At 43.5% G+C, this 21,112-nt stretch overlaps 2 protein-coding genes across 2 annotated transcripts in view; one reads left to right on the top strand and one right to left on the bottom strand.

The window, feature by feature from the left end:
- Prosbeta7 (proteasome subunit beta type-4) overlaps window positions 1-6,966 on the top strand; it is a 29,319-nt gene extending 22,353 nt beyond the window's left edge. Inside the window, exons 7-8 of the mRNA XM_075692674.1 lie at window positions 2,614-2,702; window positions 6,895-6,966. Coding sequence (XP_075548789.1) covers window positions 2,614-2,702; window positions 6,895-6,907 — 102 coding nt within the window. The 3' untranslated portion in view covers window positions 6,908-6,966. The remainder of the gene's footprint in view (window positions 1-2,613; window positions 2,703-6,894) is intronic.
- Window positions 6,967-8,392: 1,426 nt separating this feature from the next.
- Srp19 (signal recognition particle 19) lies at window positions 8,393-14,192 on the bottom strand. Its single transcript, XM_075692675.1, has 5 exons — window positions 14,110-14,192; window positions 13,475-13,550; window positions 11,759-11,830; window positions 11,478-11,589; window positions 8,393-8,649 (listed from the first exon to the last, which is right to left on the bottom strand). Exons 1-5 carry the CDS (start codon window positions 14,154-14,156, stop codon window positions 8,498-8,500), a joined length of 459 nt encoding a protein of 152 aa, XP_075548790.1. The 5' UTR covers window positions 14,157-14,192; the 3' UTR covers window positions 8,393-8,497.
- Window positions 14,193-21,112: the final 6,920 nt, after the last annotated feature.

Here is a 21,112-nt window from a genome sequence, read left to right as displayed (position 1 = left end):
CCAGCAACTGAAGCGTCCCATAGCCCATTACTTTCCGCAAAAGAAGTAACAAAATCGAACTTTTGCCATGCGATAATTTGTGGCACCGCAACAGTGTGTTCTTTTTTTCTTTTGTTGGGTGGGGGCGCAGCAACAAAAACGCAAAGCATGTTGGCCACAATCAAATGCCTACTTTGGGCACGTAATGTGGCTACCGAAGGAATATCGAAGAAAACGTGAAACACTTGGTCCACAGAGAACCATACACATACTGCTCGGCATCCTACACTGACAAGAGAAAATTTTCTGGAAAGGTTGCTTTCAAGCGAACACGTTGCAACGCGTCGAGTCCCCGCAGTAATGGCGGCGAGCGACCATTGTTTCTTTTTCTGGTCTGCTAGCCAGAAAGCGTCCAAAACTCTACCAGGTAAAAATATACTCAGGCAGAGAAAAACAAACACATCAAAGTGCACCGCGCGGTGGTCGAGGCAACACAAGAAAAGCGCATGCACTCTGGCTGGCTCCGGCAGCCCACGAGTAACGAGAACAAAAAAAAATTGAAAAGGCTCAATGTGTCCTCGCGAGAATATAACTCAGAGTAGAAAAATGAATAAGAACATAGTTACCTTTGCTGGCTTTAGTGCCTTGACATGGGTGCTTTGGCGCAGGTGAAAAAAAATGTTGATATTCTTTTCTGTGGCGTGACGGCAAAAATGAACCACCACAACGCTTCGTCTCATTGGACCTCGCTGCGTGCTTTGTCAACTTGTCTGGTAGTGTGTTGATTTGGCTGTCTAGTTGTATGGTCCGATCAACGACATTAGAAATGTCAATGCACCTTTGGTGTCATATATTTAAGAAAATTAAACTCACAAAGTTCCGGAATTGAAAATTTAAAGCACGACTTTGCAAATGTCAATGCACCTTTCGCATAAAAAGTTAATGAGAACTTTATACCCATGAAGTTTTGGAATTGAAATTCATGCGCCCCTAGAGTCCGCCGCCTACGTGAAATGCCGCAACGAGCCTGCTTGCCATCAAAACGCCCTTGAAACTTTGTGTTCGGATGGGGCTGCTTGCATTATGCGACCCCGGTGCACGGGCGTTGCAGCAAAATCCAGTCCAATTTCGTAATGTTCGCGCTGAAATGTCTTATTGAGCGTGAAAAAGACATTCTAGACAAAATCTAGCATAATCTTCGGCGCCGGGGGTTGTTTTGGTCAGCGGTTCATGACAGCACCGTTGGTGCTGTCAGTTGGTGGCCCCACGATGTTGGTGGCCCCACGATGTTGGTGGCCCCACGATGTTGTTGGTACAAGTTACTTGACTGCCCATTATAACCACAGTCTAGTCCATGTTGCAGATGTTGTAGGCCGTGTAGACGAAACGCGTCCTCAAATTGTGATTCTTGATTGAAAGGCATCAACAGTTTCCTTGCTGTCAGCAGGGGCCTTCTGACTGTCATTGGTGGACACGCGCCATGTCACGCTGAATCGCTTCTTTCACCGGTTAATATACATGCTTGAGGCCTTGAAGTTGCCAAGGTTCAGATTTTCAGCAATCCTCAACACTTCCTCTGTTAGGAACCGTTTACAACAGCGCAGCCAGCGTCTCGTTAGGTTTGAAAGTTATCAAAGAGGGCATCATCCAACTCTTCAATGGGCCCGCCATCCATGAGTTTGCGCTCCATCTTCTGCTTGCCATAGTTGAGATGCTTTAGGGTGTCATACTTGGAGTCCCACTCGCAGATTCTTTTTCTGTCTGTCTTGAAATGCCAAGATTCTTTCCCAATGCGGAGTGCCACTCGATCACTTTGATCTTCCTGGCAACGGTGTAAGAGTGCATCATGTGGCCAGCGGATTGCACAAGAAGTGTGGGAACAGCGGCTGCGCGCATGCTTTATCGAGATGTCTTGCAAAAGCCCTACAACCACTGGGTTTTCTTTCAAGCACTGTTCATTGTCACTGTGCATTATCTTCACCCCCATCGCTCTTTCCTTTTCCACCGTAAGAAAGCGAATATCCCCGTCATCGTCCCTAGAGATCTCGTAGTGACCGCAGTGGAGTGAATATATCGACTGAGGCTGGCACTTTGGAGGGGGTGGACGCTTAACATATAATTTTCAGAATTCTGAAGTTTTGGAAATGTGAATACTAGGCGCTTGTGCAAGACTGGGCGCTTCCATGGTATCTTACGGTAAGCTAAAACTGGTATGACATTTGACTTTCCCACAAAGCTTACATCCCGTAAACTTTTTTACCCTGCCTGTATACTTCATGCTGTTGCTGCCTTATGGAGCAACTGATCAACAGCATGTTGAGGGCTTTTTTTTTAATGCTAACAGTCTACTTTATAACTTTCATCAGTTACACATTGTGCACAGCCAACATTTGCTAGTATTGCTTACATTCTCTTGTTGATGGCTTATGACTACCTCGTGCATGACAGTCCAGTGAGGGGTGAAAGGTTTCAAAATCTGACACAAAGTTGACAGGACGAGCAATAAGTGCTCAATCAATGTTAAGTATTTTGCCTGTGGTGGTCAGCCACCCTGCTGGCATCTTTTCAGGCATTGAATCCCCTGTTTATTTCGCAACATTCAACTCTTATGTGTGTATTCTTGCTTATCTGCAGTACCAAGTGGCAACAGTGACCGCAGAAGGTGTGGTCATTGAGGGACCATTGAAGATTGACTCAAACTGGGAGATTGCTCATCTTGTGAAGTATGTACCTCATAATTTATTTTTCTCGCTTAAAAGGAATGAATGAATTTGTTTCACAGGAAACCAAACTTTATGAATCAACTTGTTTACTTCAGCATAGCTTAATGCCCTCTGCAACACCATTGTAAAAAGTTCCACAGTGAGTTTAGTATGGAAGGGCTCCTCACTGTGTTTTGACATCGCAGAGAAACAAGTGTGGTGCATTGATCACACAGTGATGATTGTGCTTGCAAATATTACAGCAATGTATGCTGCAAGAACAGCTGAACATGCAAAGAAAGCCCTGCATGCCCCTGTTCTCAAAGCAGTCAATTCTCTTACCAGCAGAGATGTTGCCATAGATTTCGTCTACAATGTCACGGAGTCCTACCTGAGGTATACAAATAATCAACAGCAACACAAGCTGTACAGGGATTTTCGTAGAACGGACAGTATGCAAAATTATTACTGGAAATATTCCACTCAGACAGGAAGGAAAAGGTAATGAAAAGGCAGGGCTCGTGATGATAATGTCGCGTGCACCGTCGATTCCAGCATGACACAAGGCAGGGGAGAAGCATCACTTGCAGACGCTGGTGGAGGCAATGGAAGAGAGGTTTTGGGAGAGCAGCAGAACACTCCTTGGATGACGCTTTAAAACTTCCAGTTTATAATCAAAATAATACCCGGTGAAACTTGGTTAAAGACACTTTAAAGTAACACTAAAGAGAAAAATAATGTGAGCTGTATAAGTAAATTACCCTTCTACAATATATTTTCTTTAAATGTTGGTTGCCGTGAAAGGTGGCTTGGTAAGCGAGAAAAATGCATAGGTCACAAACAAGTAGCAACACCATCTTGAAGTCGTTGTACTAGCTCATCATGAAGTCAGTAAATATTGGCTGCAATGTATTCCAAAAGAGCCAAAGACTAAACTTAGCAAGCTTCAGGAGCATTTACTGAGTCACAGTAGCTTAATACAAAAAAAGGATCTTGGAATTCATGAGACCACATTGACGCACCAGCAATGACATTTTGGCGCAAAATTAAGTAAAGGCAACCGATGTCCACTTTTTCGTCTAATAAGTAACCTTTTGCCACGAAATTTAGTTCAGGAGAATACTTTATCGGTCTAAACTGATTTAGTGTTTCTCTTAAGTGGTCGCTTTAGGAGTATGTAAATATGTTCCAACAGAAATCATCCTTGATAGTGCTTTACATCAGAGTACTTAATCACAATAAAATGTAGGTACTAATTGTAGACACCCATGCTACCTGTGCAGCAATAATTCTTGGCTCAGTAATTGGAGTTTTAGATTATAGGGTGCCCAATAGTTGGTAGATGCAAACCACCATGTGTACAAAAGAATGCAAAGTAAGCACAAAATAGCACAAAAGGCCCATAGTGGAATTGGCATCCCTAAATGCTTGTGTGTGGCTTGGGTATCCTATTCTAAAGCTCTATTCTGAAGAGTGTGGGCAAATGACTAAGCAGGCTTAGTTGCTAAATTCTAAACCCTGCAGTACCTTTCTAATTTTACTTTTGACAGCCAGTTCTCAACTGTGTTGCACACAATCAACAGTGTAATCACTTTACTGTACCATAAAGCCCCTCACCAGGGCAGCGATTTTGTAGCGATACCTTTTCCAGATGCTAATGCCTTTTGGTGCTTTTCACGTTTGTGAGTGGCTGCGTTCGACACTCTGCCCATCTCTTGAATGCTCACAAATGTGAAGAGTGCCAAAAAGCATTAGCACCAGAAAAGGCATTGCTACAAAATCGCAGCCCAGGACACATAGAAAATTTTAGTTATAACATGCCCTCAACGGAGCATTCTACCACAAGAATTTTTCAAGTTCGCTCAATAATAGCCGAGATAAAAATATTTGTAGTGCCGCAAGCCCATGATTTCAGCAGGCGAGCTTTACCACCAACATCGACACTTTCTCCACTTGCTCCCGCCTAGCCCCCGCAGAAGCCCTGCCTTCTCTCTCTCTTTACCCCTCATGTTGTTGCTCTGTGCGACACTTCCCATGACAGTCTTGCGCACGAGCTGTTCCATTTGTCTCATTTCGCGCAGCGCTCAATTTTGCATGCTGTGCAAAAAAAAACACCTGACTAGTGGTATAAGTCAGTACAAGCACTAAAGCAGACACAAGCAGATCAAAGAACACATAGCTTCGTTTTCTGCACATGCAATTGCACAATGTGGAAACAAGCAGACGAAACAAATACGTCCCTCTTGCTGCGGCATGGAGTAAAACAGACTCACAGACACTCAAATTCTCTATACTTTAACTCGTCTATTGAAGCAGCAGATCAAACAAATAACTGATGTTTCCTTTAATAATTCTTGATGTCGCATGTCACTGTGAGTGACGACACTGCACTGCCATGTACGTAGGCAGACTTCTGCGACTGACAGCAACCTCTGGCTGGGAGTGCGGTGCCTGCGAGAAGGGTGCACAGCATTTGGTTTGAAATTTCAGCCCTTTTTGCCACACGTAACGGTATAATACTTTGCAGGCACAATCAATAGCACGCATTGTATGCACTGCACTTGTCAGCTCAACATGGCCAGACCTGCTGAGGGACCCTTTAATGGCTAAAAGCAGTCACCAGGCTTCCAGATGCTTGATTATTCACTCCTCAGCAGCACAGCCTCCTACTCCATTGTATGAATGTAGAGATGTGCCTAAAATTTTTGATGCCATATTGTGTTTAGGTGAACTTTTCAGACTGGTCAATATGTGGTAGCCGCTAGCAATGCAAATATCACCCATCCCCTCATAGCAAAGCCTTGTCAAAGCTATTCCTCCGCTTAATGAGGTCACTGCGGGAGTTTCTTCAGCTCGGCACCAAACCGCAACTTTAGTCACCGACTCACGACAAGATGGTATGCTAGTTACGCGTGGCTCATGGAGGTGGCTGGCAGCATACCGTAGCACAAAGCTTACCCTTGATGTGGTCGTGCTTGGTTGCACATAAGCGGAAGTGCTTGCAGCAACAAATCGACCACTTATTCATTGTGTAGGGGCCTTAAAATGTAAATAAAATGATCTTTTTTGGATACATACATATTTTTTTTCGGACATTCTATAGTTCAGACTTGTTTATATTTCCCGTGGAGGCCGAATTATCGGTCGTCAACTGTATTTGTCTTACACAGAAGCAGCCGCAAAATTTTCCGAATTATTAAGCAATCGGAAAAGGCGAAATTGAGAGTGATTGACTAAGATATGGTTTTGTGGCATGTTGACAATATCTTCACATCGGTGGTACGAAGTAAGGCCTACGATAGTTTTGCATCCACTCCACTCCTGCGACTGATAGTGCCACCCGCTGTGGGGTGACGTTATTGCGAAAAGCACTGGCAGCCGGGAGCAAATGCTTCACCTGCCTCTCACTTCAACGCGTCTCCGAAACTCGGGATTACACAACCTCCTGTACTAAATATGCACGCACATGATGCCACGCCATCTCACCACATCCGCTCTTGGCACACGCAATAGATTACCTCAAAAACAGGGTTTCCAGGCTGCGTATGCACTCAGCCGTGACGACAGCCACGACCGCGCTAAAAAACGAGACGCACACCGACCTTCCCTCAATTTCCTCCCCCTCTCCATTCGCACATGCTTAATCACATTATCGCGAGCTCAATCCTCTCCCCCCTTTCCCCTTGCTCGGGCAAGAAGGCTGCACTCATCAAGCTGTCATCCTTCTCAGCTCACCTTCCCAGGCTTTCACTTGCGTACAGTGTACAGGGGTGGACAGGATCTTGCCACACTTGGACTATGGGTGGTGTGTGACTTGCGGGTAGTGTTCCAGCAGCCACTTGTAATTCAACTATTTGACTATCTGCATCCACGGAAGTTTCCATTTACTGTGTCAGTATTCCTTCGCAGTGGCCGTGAAATTTCATTATAATGAAATTGTGTACAAATACACTTTGTTATGTTGAAGTTCTAAAGACATGGTGTTCTATGAGCAAGAAGTTATAAATGTTCTATACTTCGTTATATTAAAGTTTAACTGTAGATATAAAAAAACATGAAGGGGATTTTTATGCACCGTATGTTCATATTTTGGCTTATACCTTGTCCAGGTGCCACTTGTAATAATAGCTGTTTAGATGTTTCAGTATATCTGTGCATTTCATATTGGTGGTGTGTTGTACTCATATTCTAAAGTTTTTATTCTTCATTACAGGGGCTACGAGTGACATGTCCTTGGCTCACAAGATCTTCCACATAATAAAACATCTGCTTTTCTTTTATTCAATTGTTGGCTTTGAGGTTCACAAGTGCAAACTTGTTTTTCCAGCCCTCTGGCGACATTATTGCAGTTGCTTTTAGGCACCCTTCATTGACAGCTCCTGCCATTAAGCTTGTGCTGTTTCTTCAGGCACTATCCTTTAACATTAGCTTAGAACTGAACTAGTACTTAAACTCGGTCCAATGTTTAATTTTGGGTGTTCTGGGCACAGCATTGAGCTATGGTACCTCATTTTAGTGAAATAAGTGTTTCTGCTCTAAATAGGGAGTTTTAGAATAGGGGCCCCAATAGTTTGGGGCCCCAAAGAGCTTTGCGGGTGTTAGCGTTGGGGCACGTAGGAGTGAAGGGATTTAGAATAGGGTTTGACGTTTGCGGATAGCGTCTTGCGCTGACAGCGCCACTACGGCGTCAAAGAAAAGCTATTAGAAATAATTAAATAAAATATACCATTTTATGATAGGAATAATAATTCTTTACTTGCGTGTATTCGCGTTTAAGTACAATTTAGAGGTTATTCTCTGTAAGCAGCAAACAATTAGTTGCGCTTAGTTTTGAGCAAACCAACTTTACTAGCCTTCACCAGCCAAGATTAGCCGTGTTAGGCCTACGAGCCATAAAATCCACAATCGAATTCAAAATCAGCGGCATCTAATGAGTCAATCTTCATAACACACGCTAGTTGAGAGAAAGCGATAACCACACTCACTTCTCCTAGCTTGCGAACTTCACGCGTTACGGCGAATCGAACCCAGTTTTGTGCTAGGTTAGAGCCGTCGCTTCGATGGGTGCCGCCATGTTTGCCGACGCAAAGCTTTTGGGGCCGCTATTTGGGCTCCCGCTAAATCGGTGAAATAGCGTTCCCAACGCAAAACCCAAACGGAGTTTGCGTCTTGCGCATGCGCAGTGGCTTCGACGCTATTCCTTTGGGGCCCCAAAACGTTTGGGGCCCCTATTCTAAAACTCTCTAATATATGCACCTGCGTTTTACTATAGGGATCTGAAAAAGTTGATATTCGTCCACCTCTTTAACAAATGTTTGATGGTCTCCTCAACTTTTCAAGAGCATGCATGTGTTGCATCTGTCTATATATTTTTTCTTTTGCAGTACTGCATCCTTTGGCAACCATAGCCTCAACAGACAGAGAACTACCTCTGGAATTATCAGGATTTCCTCCTTGATGTCAATAGTTATGCATAGTTGGCTTCCTTCTCTTTTTATTTCCATTGCATATAAATCTACGTGTGACCAAGGTTTAGTGCCACCAGTGGCATTAAAAGCAAACATGAGTTGAGAGGTGAAATACCCGCACATTAACGCTCCTCCAAGCTAGCTATACAAGTGTCTCAAACTTCATCCCACACCAAAAATGCAGCGTTGAAAGCCATGCGTGTGTCACAAGCTCACGGACATACGAGTAGTAGACAAAACAAGGAGTGAAAAAAAGATCTTTATACAAGGCGGGCAGCACCCCAGACACATCAAAGTTTCAATGCATTAGAATGGTGCACGTCTCGGAAACTGATGAGAGTATGGGAGTTAGCGCTTCCCTTTGGCACCCTTGCCTCCTTTGCTTCCCTTCTTGGATGCGTTGGCGCTGCCCTGTGCTTGCTGGTCGGCCCCACCTTGCCGCTGGGTTCGGGTCTTCAATCTTGGAATCATATCACAGATGTGGTGCATGAGTGCTTTACCTGCGAGAGAGGGCAACAGTGCTGAACTAGCCACTCCCCTGTCACTATCCAACTTTATGCATCTACAAATCTACAATCTGTTCTGTCTGTATGCCGCAAGGAGCATGAAACAAGACGATGGCGCAGCCCTGGTGTGCACTGTTACAATGGCAAGTGATATGCAGGGCACCCGCTGTAAGCAAAGCTCCCTTTGCAAATTTTCACTAAACTACAAATAATTGCTGCACTTGCGTCCTAAAAAAGCATGATACCTTGATTCTTATTCCTGCAGCAAATCAAAGACGACTAAATGTGACACTGTTTCCGCCATGCTTTTCTTCAGTAACAGCCTGCCCTGTGGTGTCCAATTCTTCGCAACTCAATCTGTTTAAATGAGATCAGTCTTGAAGAAGCGATGCGTTTCTGCTTTCTTTATTACACGTTAAGTTTTGACACCAAGGTAAAATAGATCTTGTAAAGAAACAAGAAATAGGCATTCTAATACATGTTTGTGCATCCATGTGCAAATTATAGGAATCCTTAAAGAAGCAGGTTGCGGTTGAGGTTGCGGCTATAAATGCTCGTTGCTCAGAGAGAAGCTACCAAGATTAAGTACCAGAATGCTAAGGAGAACAAATAAACTTGAAAGTTGTAACCTTTTGTGCTACGCTATCTGCTCCAGCTGTCATAGATGGTATTTCGACTACAGAATACCACAGTGTCTGATGTTACGCCAGGTGGATATTCTTTTCAAAAACTTGGCATCACAAGTTAAAAAACTTGGCATCACAAGTTAAAGTGTGTGGGTGCTATGTTCGCTTGTCATTTGCTACAGCTCTATCATTTGAGTGTACCATCATATATGGCTGATTACAATATATGCCGGGGCTATTGAGCCGCATGTGGATGAAATGTCTTCTGTAGTTTACATTCAGATTGAAAAAAGTGCAGCTGCATAGGAACACAGGCACATAGTAGGGCAACACTGTGGTGGCAGCGTCAGCAGACATTAGTTTACAGTTGTTTATTAGCTATGCCCTAGTTAACGTCAACACTACATACTGTGCGTTCCACAGGCATCACGATATGCACTCATGCTTTGTTAATCTGTTTTAATTTTGCACTGATTCACACTAGCAATAGTACAGCTTCGTGCCTGTCGCAACTGTTCACCTCTCGAATCTATGCCAGCTCTGCTTTGTCAAACTGCAAACACGTATTATAACCTGATAACAAGCATCTGCTGTCCGGTTTCAAAACGGTGGAAAAGCTAAACAAGTAAAGCTGCCACACAAGTTTCCCTCTACACATTTCACAGTGCAGTTATTTTTGAAGAGCAACACTTTCTATGAAACAGCTACGTTATTGCAGCACATTATGTATTACTTGGACACCTTTGTATACCTACTGTGTTGTGGTCACGAGTGCAAGCACTGAGCTCTGGCCACTAGACACAAAAGAAGGCACTTCTGCTCATTCAGTGGAAAATAAGTTCTGTTACATTGCTTAATTTTACACATACAAATATACTTCTGTCATATGTTGGTCAAGTGCAAGAAGCTATGAAAGTAGCGATGTGTATGAAGTATGTACAATCAATTTCATTTTCAGTCACTATATTCATACATGCTTTTTTTTTTTTTGCACACAATCATTAAAACGTGGCTATCGCAACACTCACCTTTTTTTTTTAAATAAAATAGTACTATAAGCCTTTAAAGCTGTTCTAAAGCTTGAACCACCCAAGAGAGGCACGTAGACGTGCCGAACTTTGATGCAGTGTTATGAAGTCGACTGGCACTTGATAAAAAAAACACAGAGATGCAACACAATGTTAAAATCTAAATTATGCAAAGCATGTTTGAGTTAACAAGGTAGCACCAGTAGCAGATGACATGCACAGAGCCAGTTGCATGTAGCTATTAGTCCTCCATGTTGTGAGGACTACAGCAATCCCAAAATTAAATTTGGGGGTTTTACGTGCCCCTACCACAATGTGATTATGATGCACGCCATAGAGGGGAGTCCAGATCAATTTTGACCACCTGGGTTCTTTAACTTGCACATAATGCACAGTACACGGGTGTTTTTTTATTTCGCCCTCGTCAAGATGCGGTTGCCTCAGCCAGGATTGCATCCCACGCTTTCAGGCCTAGCACGCAATGTCAAAGTGACTATGCCACCAGAGTAGGTGAGGACAAAGGTGATATGTGATGCTTGCTGATGGAATAATATTGATAATAGGTGTATGTACAGACAAGTACGACACACAATGAGACATACTCATTGTGGTTATGTCCCAAGAATGGGCACACACTTAGCAGCCCAAATTGTTATTCAGTGAGAAACGTTACGTGCATCAAAACCCACAGCAGTAGGCAAGGAAAGTTCAGTTTTGATTTAATAGAATGCTTGCACATCAGGTCTTAACTTATACTACTATAAGCAAGCCATGCTGCAACGCAGAGCCATTCATACATTTATTTTTCCCTCCTATGCTGTGCCACACTGATGGGCTTCCGTAACTCTGAGCGAGCGGGGATGAAATGCAGACACTACTAATACACGTTTACAATTGCCAAGGTGCGCCGCACAATGGTTAGAAAAATATCACTAGCACTGGCTTTGCAACTGGCTGGCTAGTCGTGTAATCAGATCTTTAAGAAAGTGCTTTTCTTTTATGCATAGAGAGATTTGCTTTGACAAACTTATCATTATACACAGTTTGTTAGGCAAGCAGTTGCTAGTGCTGGCATTCCCTGAAAACGAGCACATGGCTATGTTAAATTTTCCTGCTATCTGGTATGAAAGTATTAAGTATGTATGAGAAAATGTAGCGAAGAACTCACGTGTCGGATACTCCGGGTTGCATGGTGTGCTGTCATCATTCTTCAACTGGACGCGTATGCGACCTCGGTACAAAAGACTGTCCTTGTTTTGTTCTCGGGGGTACAACTTGTTCTGTAATCGGTACATATCAAAGCAAAGCTAAGTTGTTACGTTTGCAACAACTGCAGCACATGCTAGCAATAGGCACACAGCATTCCTTTCCTTAAACATGACACAGCTCCTGTAAACAAAATGCAACTGAATGTTATCCTGCTTTGTTGAGGCAGCTGAACAGTCATACCTCAACTCCTACTTTAAAGCCAGTTGCATCTAGGACATCCCGAATCTCCTGGTAGGTTGGGTTTTCCACACACTGTTACAAAGAAACAAACAAACACAACATATAAAAATTTCTTAAATAAGTAAACAAACACTGCCACGACCTGCTGATATGAAAGTATAGTCGCATGGCTGTGTTTTCAATGCAGTGTTTGGAGGCGCTTTGCAAAAAAATAAATGGCAGCACAGACAAGTTCAATGTTATACTAGTGCATTAATATGGATTCACCATGCATAAAAATTGCCAACATGTTACAATGAATATGCATTACACCACCTATAGAGATAACTAAGAAATTGTACACAATCTGTAATTGCAAAGCATGCATTTACAATATTCCTTAACCCTCTCCTTAGTGTAAAAAAAAGGGGGGGGACTTTTACATGTTTGATTGTACTGATAATTATTTGCATGTTGGATCTATCATGAGCAACATGATAAAAAAAAACAATGATGATAAAAAGTAACAGAAAGCTGCGCTAAAAATTGAACTGCCCCTCAACAGTTCTTCACGAGATGTACTCTAATCTCTTAATGATCTGCGCCTATCACCAACTTCATTTTCACGATCTATCATGATGAGTAGAGTGTTTCACATGATACTGAAAAGGTTAAAACACCACAACCTGTCACATTTGTGGTAAGTGTGAGCAGATTGTGTTTGCGGAGCCCTTCCCAACAGTACAAATGTCACCAGGCTACAAAGTACATTTAAGTCTCAAAATTAGCTGCAAGTGTTTGTGTTCTTTTTATGCACTAATAGAGGCACGTCTTCCAAGTCTGTCACAAGTTAACCGTCGCATGTTTGTGCTCGCAAGGGTTTCAACAAGATTTTAATGTGCAGGCTCCTCTCCGAAGCATACCACCCTTGAAGAAATCTGAGCGCCATGCTGTGGGAACACTTGCGCTCATTTTCGACAAACAGGTGGCTGCCCGGCGGTAACGGGAATTTAACCACAACCTTGTGGCAACCAAAGCAGGCTATTAGCACACTATTAGCAATTCTGGATGTTCAATGATGTGCTAATTCACACATCACAGAAGCCTAGCTTGCAAAATTGTACCAATTCATTCCACAACTACTAGTATTGGGGCATATATATATTGCAAGTTCAATACTGAATCAACCAGCATTCAGAGGCATGTCAAGTTATGATAAATCCTAGCACCAGTTTTGGACAATACATCCAACAAGGACCGGCCTCTACAGTTAATTTCAGTGCGATTTTTTTATTTCTACTAAAGCTGGCTGACAGTGCATGTTTATAATAAGGTGACTTCTATGATGATACGAGCCTAAAAAAACACAATGCAAGAAAGCATGGCTGTAATGTTTTTGCACTGGTATCTTCTCCCGAGTGCTTTTGCAGTTCATATAAGAACATTGGAAGAGTTCACAGTTCAAGTTTTAACTATGGGACCTTATGCACACACACACACACACACACACACACACACACACACACACACACACACACACACACACACACACACACACACACACATACATACATACATACATACATATATATATATATATATATATATATATATATATATATATATATATATATATATATATATATATATAGCCCTCCAGAGAAAAAAAAAACAAACGCATAACGTCTGTGCTGTCTTCACAAGCGGTTGTAGTTGGTTTCAATCACGCTTACTTACTTTCGATTTTGGAAGTCTCCGGCCTTCAGCAAGGGTCTTTTTACTGTTTATGTATGCTGGGTATATACAGACCCACCTGGGAAGACAGAAAAAAAAAAAAAAAAAGAGAAGGGCACGCGGAAATTTACAACATTGCAAGATGACATGAAAAGAAACTGCCTTCTGTACAATACATCTACTTTCGATGTCTGTCTTGCTTTCCCAAGTGACAAGAGCTATGAGTAGGTGTGAATATTTTTAACGTGATGTAGTTTGCTGCATTTAACTGTTCTAGTTGCACTTGTCGACAGAAGAACGATCACAAGCACGCCAGAGCAAGAGACATTAGCAGCGCTCGCACAAGAACAAACTATATTTCGCGGACAAGAAGGGAGACGAGTGAAATACCAGATTACCAAATACAACAGATGTAATTAAACTACCTTCATCCTATCCGACGTAGTCGTTGCAATTACTTTCGAGGACGAAATGAAATAGAACACGTTACTGTAACATGCACTCGCATATGCAACCTCTTATTAATACATACAATCAATCATTTACGAGTACACCTATATAGTCTAACGGGAAATGTAAAAAAATTGCAAAAAGGAAAGCGTTCAACCGTGCAAGTCAAAGCATCGTCAACGCATTACCTTTCACGGTCAGAATACTGTTTTGAAGCTAGATAGGCGGCTGCCATGTTGGCTCTGCGACAGCTGCTTGCGCCCTCTCAGGTCAAATTTTGTTTTTGAGTGTTGCCAGCATTGCTAAAGTTCCTCGCTTCTTTTAGCACATTGAGCGTAGATGTGCGAATATTCGAATGTTCGAATACAAATTGAATAGCATTTGCAGTTTGATTTGTGTTAGAATGAATTACCTATTCGAAGTTGTCAAATATTCGAAAGACCGATGCAGTGGAGGCTTTTCTGATTCTGCTGCAGAGGAGACGCGGTCAACGTTTCTAGATTAGGTTGGCGCGGTTGCTACGTGTAGGCAACAGTTGCTGAGTGAACACATATTTTGAAACTTATTTGGAGGATCGTTAAACAATGGGACAAGAAAAGACAACACGCGCTCCTCCAAATAAGCTTCAAAGTATGCCAAGAAGCCCAATTTTCAACCCTTCCGTAGCTTATAATGTCACGATTTAGGCGAAACGATTGAATATTTGGTCGATTGATTGATTGATTGATTGATTGATTGATTGATTGATTGATTGATTGATTGATTGATTGATTGATTGATTGAAACTTTTATTAGAAAGGATGGCCTGTCGCCTAAGATAGGAGTTAGAGATCAGGTGAAAGGAAGAATGGCTGCCTCTTTAGCAAAGGACTGCAAAGCGTGAATTCTTCTGGTGCCATCTGCTTGCGGTGCGACCCAGTCTTCGTACGATGCCACCTTTAGAGGGACAAGCACTATTTCGTCAATCTAGCCATGGTTCGATTCCAGTAAGGAACGATGCGTGGTGATGTCTAACTCGTTCAACGAAAACAACACTCTACTACGTGCATCTGGTGGCCTTCGTTTGGTGCACCAGACATATCCGATCACATTTCAGTTGTAGACTATGAACGATGGATTATAGGCAACATATTCTGCAAGTCACTGTTGCAGTATCGCTGTGAAGCGAGCCTCCATGCTTATATTTAGTTTCATACTGACGTTATGCCGCGTGGCGACTCAATAAATAAAAAAAGTTTACAAGCTTCTCAGTGGACCTGACATCCTGTTGTGAACGGCATTACATGTATCTAAAAGAAATGTTTTTTTTGCCGCAAGTTAAAACACACACGAAAGGAAGATACATAGAACGAAACACGGGTGGCACTTCCAACTGATTTAGTTCTGGCCGATTACCCAGGAGTAAGCAGTTCTGTTATTACACGTATCAATTGAATAACGAAAATAAAGTTTTGTTTTGTTTTCTGCATTTTTTAACGGACTTCACGCAACCGTGATATTGCTCAGTGTTTATAAATTAAAATATTCGGTATTCCATTCGATATTTGAAGATCATTTTTCTCGAATATTCGTATTCGATTCGGAAATCTTGCTATTCGAACATCCCTTGTAACGCTCGTTCCAGCTGGAACCTGACACTCCTCTGGGTACGTTTTTCTCCAATTAATGCTTGTTTTATGAAACTTACGAAACACTGAAAGCCGTTTTCGTGAGCGCGGAGCTTTCCTGTATGCTCAAGAACTGGAACCGACCGACCAAATAATTTGCAAACAAATGTTCTGACCTTAAAGGAACTTCGCGAACTCACGCCTTCGAGAACGTTTGATACCGCTCTCCTCCAGAACGCGTTGCACGAACAGTCGCCTGTATTCACTGGCTCCTGACGAAGATCTGTCTGCCGACGTCTCGCGTTTACCAAGCATATTCTTACCTTATTGGAATGGCCTAAAGCTTATACCGCTTGCAGCCGTGTCATTCCACGCCAAAACTGTCCCAACCGGTGCGCTCGACCGCCTCTGATACTATTAAAACGAGTATAGGATAGTTGGCATCACAGAAAGAGGCTACCCCTCAATTATTTCAAGCGAAAAATATTTTTGTGCATTTGTGCATCTCAATCAGCACCAAACCAGGAGGGAGAAAGAAAATTGTCAACAATTAAGCATTTTTTTCATTGTTACAAGACTGACATTATCTAATTATCTTTCCCTCTGTAATCTGTCTTAAAGATGGCAAAAATAAAGTGTTTTCTAGAAGGTATTTGCGAAAAATGGTTAGATACAAAAGCAAAAAAAAAAAAAAAGAATACTTTCATACTTTGTACAAGAGCGTGTTATCCGATAAAATCTTATTTGTAGCTTGCACAGCCCCGGAGAACTACGCTGAACTTGAGAAATACATCATTTTGTCCTGTGTTTACGCGTTAGTAGAACACTGAAGCGGGCCTTGGCAAACATCGGCCCATCATGCAGAAGGACTAGCCGAATAGAAAGTCTTAAAAAAGTAGGTATTTTATGTTTTTAAGGAAGAAAAAAAGATTGAATTTCAATATCGCAAGATTTGGTGAGAAGTCGGCCTTCACCGCACGACTTTATGGCGGGAAACTACAGCAAAATTTCTGATACGCAGTGTTTCAGAAAATGCATTCAAAATTTCTTAAATATAGGAAACGTGTTATAAGTAAGCAATTTCCTCGGGATAGTAGTATGTAAGCGTAGAAGTTCACATGGTTAAGACGTAAGCAACGGGGTAAACAGAAGGAAGAAAGTAAAGTATCATTCAAATCATCATAGTGTACAACGCCGTTCCCTCCCCCCCCCCCAAAAAAAAAAACCAACAGAAAACTAAAAGCACATTAGCAAAGATAGAAAAAACATGAATTGTGGTTCTCATATAAGCTCATTAGGGCGGATGGACCAAACCACAGGTAGCACTGCCTTCTTTGTCAGTTCTAGAAATTTCTCTGTTATACGCTGCTATGTTAAAAAGCGGTCAAGATTTATAATCTCGTATAGGTCTCGAGAAAAAAAAAGCAAAAAAGTATGTTGCTATTGCATGAATATTCTCGAAATGTGAGATATCATGTGCGTGACGTATATCTCTTGTTTGCTTCTATTTTCGATGTATATCGTGCGACTTATCATCACGCAAATAAAACATAAGTTCACAGGAAGGTGCAGGCTTGAAGTTGGAGAGGCTCACTGCATGCTAAAACTTTCCGCATAGATTTTTTCTGCGCAGCATTTATACCAATACCAACTCGTGCGTCACAAGCGCCGCAACTTATCTCTCGATGGGAACCCGGGCACCGCCCCCTTTGGATCCGCCAGTGTAGTTACGGAGAACATTTTAACGTTCGCAGCCTTCATCATGAATGAGGGCTGGGCTGTAGTCGGTGTGATTCCATAATGCGAAAAACAGAGCAACAGACGCTGCCGAGAATTGTAAAAAGACTAACACAGCGCCAGTTCTTCTCATTCTTGTCCGCATTGCTTGCGCAGTTTTGACATTCGTAGCCACGTCTGAGGACATCGCAAAGACAAGGCTACCTAACACTTGAAAATGTATTCGTGGAGGCAGTTTTAAAGGTTAGAGTCGCGCTTCCTTCGGTGGCTTTGGCGAGTAACACTCAGCTCATGCGGATCGCACTTGCGTATACAGTCGCAGCACGACAGTTATTTTAGCAATTGTTTTCGCGAGGACGAGACGTTGTGCCCCTTGGTCGGAGAATTGCCTACCGATCTAAGTGGATAGCACATGGCTTCGAGTAGTCGATTAATTCGGGCTTGCCCTGCCTGCTAGCCTCCTGCACGGTTAGCTCAGCTATAATGACAGTCTTTTCTCCACTTGCACGGCGACACAAACGCATAAAAAGACTACCGTAAACGTTTGTGGTCACCTTGGGTATAGGCTGTTCACGCACCTGCTAGAGTTTCAGCTCGCTTGTTTGTTTATGATGCCTGCCCCGCTATAGATACCATGAAGAAAAAAAAAGAAATAGAAAGATATAATAATTATAATAAAATGCGGTTAGCTCAGACGGTAAAACGACCTTCCGGGAAAGGCGTTAATCTCGGATTCGATACCCGGTCCGGTGTGCAATGTTTCTTCGCCTGCGAAAGACTAAACTTAGCCAATAACTGAACTTAGCAAGTTTACTTTGAGATCTGTGACGTCACCTCTTGGGACGCCTGCGTGATTTTCCTATGCCATCTTCTTGCTATTCTCATACGAATGTATTCTCTCTCTCTCTCTCTCTCTCTCTCTCTCTCTCTCTCTCTCTCTCTCTCTCTCTCGTACCAACGTAAAGTTGATTTTCGCCAGGCGTTCTTGCCGGGGCGGCCCCGAAAGAGGTGAAGCAAACCGTTCCCATTTGTCGTCTTCGTTGTTGTGGCCTCATTCCTTATATAAGCGGCGCCTTTCGGAAGCCGCGCTTTCCTCGTCTTTGCTGGAATCGAGCGCGCCAGCATTCGCGTTCATTTCGCGCTGCCTGCACCTGTTCCCAGTTTGCAACGCAAGAAACTGCGAGAAGACGTAAGCAACGCACGCAGGATATGACGGACAAAAAAAATTAATTAAAAAATAAAGAAGGAGTCGGAACCTGGATATCCCCGCCGGCTGCATTTCTTTCTTTCTTTCTTTCTTTCATTTCCTCTCCTTCGTCCGAAATGTGACGCTGCCGCGTGGCGCCGGGCAACAATCGGCGGCGAGGAAAGAATGCGTCTGCGGCGAGCGTCCCGTCGGTGATTACGGTTATTTGTAGCAGGACAATGCTCGAAGGCGTGGCTTCATTACGACTCCCATGCGGCGGTGAGGGAGCCCAGAGGTCTCCCTTCTCTGGGGTCTCTCTCTCTCTCTCTCTCTCTCTCTCTATCATTTGTTGCTGTTGTTGCGTTTTCGGTGTTCGTGCGCCTGGGCATCAGGCTGAAGGTGGAGCCCCGCCTATGCGAAGGGCGTAGGAATGCAGCCACGCACTGCGTGAGAGTCTCGCGGATGGATTCTCTCGCTCGCTGTGTTAACGTCGGGCAGTTTCGGATTTCATCTTTTTCTTCTTTTTCCTTAATTTTCTTTTTTCCCTGCGAATGGAACACGCAACATTCAAGATTGTACCTGCGTCGCCTGCACCGAGCTGCATAGATACACAGTTGCCCACTTATGCCGATTCGCGCGGTTTGCACCGGTGACAAAGACGACGATGATTATGATGATGATCATCATCATCATCGTAAACATTTTAGTCGCAAAGCTACCAAAAACGACGTATTGCTAGAGGCTCTCGAGCACAGGGCCTCTATGCGCAGGACAAAAAAATTACGCTAGAACTGTTCGTAAGAGCAGCTGACGCCAGCCAATCGTGATGTCACGGACATATTATCAATGAAGGATTTCAAACTGCAAAGAAAGAGTGTGTGTGTGTGTGTGTGTGTGTGTGTGTGTGTGTGTGTGTGTGTGTGTGTGTGTGTGTGTGTGTGTGTGTGTGTGTGTGTGTGTGTGTGTGTGTGTGTGTGTGTGTGTGTGTGTGTGTGTGTGTGTGTGTGTGTGTGTTTCTGCCTAGTTTTTTCATACTGAAGTCCGCATTGTACTGCGAGGAACGCACACCGCAAGCTGCGGGGGGGGGGGGGGGTGAGGAGATACACCTTATGAGCGAGAAGCTTTGCGAATTCGGCGGCCTCAGCTATGACTGTACATGGTTATTTAATCTGTGTATATCTTAGTGTGAGGGAATTTTCGCAGTCCGCTTCCACTGGAGCGCGGTCGCACGCGGCCGAGAGTCGAACCCCCGCGTCTACGTTCACAGCCAATGTTTATAGAGCGGTCACAGCGCGGTAGAACGCTACACGTCAATGAGGCAGCACGGCGAGCCACATTGAACATGGGACTAAAAGAGATGACAAAGGCGCACTTTTTGCCGAAAACGATCAGGTTCCTAGATGGAACGACAACAATCCACATCGTTCTTATTGGCGGCATTTCTCTCTGTGTGCAGATAATTCTCCTCAGTGGCATACCTGGAGGGGAGGGAAAAGGGGGGGGGGGAGCACGCCAAGTAGTAGCCCTTCCCCCTCCCCAACCCCTCGAAATTTCTGTGTACCAGGATATCTGGCATAAAACGACCTGCAACAATACCCGCCTGCCCCGCTCCCCATCCCCGGTCATATGTAAGCCGAGGTACACACTCAAGCTGCCTCCATTGTTTCAGAGAATATTCATTACCTGCCTGGTTTCTGAGTTAATTTGTTGCATTTATGAAATCAAACATTACAATTATTTCAGTAGGGTAGAAATTATTATTCTTACGAATCCCTCCATCAATCCACTTCATGTACTATTTAGTTTCGGTACGTACAGCTTTATGGGCGAGAAAGAGAAGCTATATAGGTTAATGTTGCGGCGCACGTGTTGAAGTGCTCAACAAAATTGGTAATATCACTCAAAAGCCAATATTGCTGCGTTAGCTGATGCAAGGGATTGTTTTTCTTGCGCCATCCCCTGTTCCCACTTGCTGCAGTGGGACCGGACCGCCTCTTTCATTCCTGCTTCTTTTTGTGTCACTTATGTTTCCTTGTTCGGCCGCAGGCCAGTGATCACTCACAAGAGGCACGGCATGCACTCTGCATTCTTCTCGGTGCGCACTGGAAGCAAATAAAATGGCGTCCTAAGAGCTGTCAGTATATAGCGACGGCGCACGTTATTGTCCTGATATTCGTTGTGCATGTATATATAGTATACCCTAAAGTGACAGAAACCGTGCCCAGGACACGTGCATGCCATAAACAAAGGCGAGATAACCAACAGGAACGAAACGCGACCGGGACAATGCCAAGCCAGTATAATATATATAGTCTACGTATAACATAGTGTATGCTTTGTTCCACGGTAGGTGCTGTTGTGGTTTGCTCTTAACACATGGCTCCATATACCCACGAGGGAGACTGGTCACCCTGCAGGAATTGAAAAGTACGCACGAAAAAAAGAGGAAAGAAACAAAGAAGTCTAATTAAATAAAGGAGACGGGCTGCGAATAGCGTGCAATGCGGCGTATATCTGAGGCAACTTTTGCAGTCGCGCGCAGGGCGTGGAGCCCGTAAGCGGAACGCGACGTTACCCCGCTACCTTTTCTTTTTTTTCCCTCTCGAACACCCTCTTTTCAAACAGAGGCCAGCTCCTCACCCGTGTCGAAGCTGCCGGCGG

This window comes from Dermacentor variabilis, chromosome 5, assembly GCF_050947875.1.
Source record: "Dermacentor variabilis isolate Ectoservices chromosome 5, ASM5094787v1, whole genome shotgun sequence".
NCBI classification, from domain to species: domain Eukaryota; kingdom Metazoa; phylum Arthropoda; class Arachnida; order Ixodida; family Ixodidae; genus Dermacentor; species Dermacentor variabilis.
This window is presented reverse-complemented; position numbering and strand designations above follow the sequence as displayed.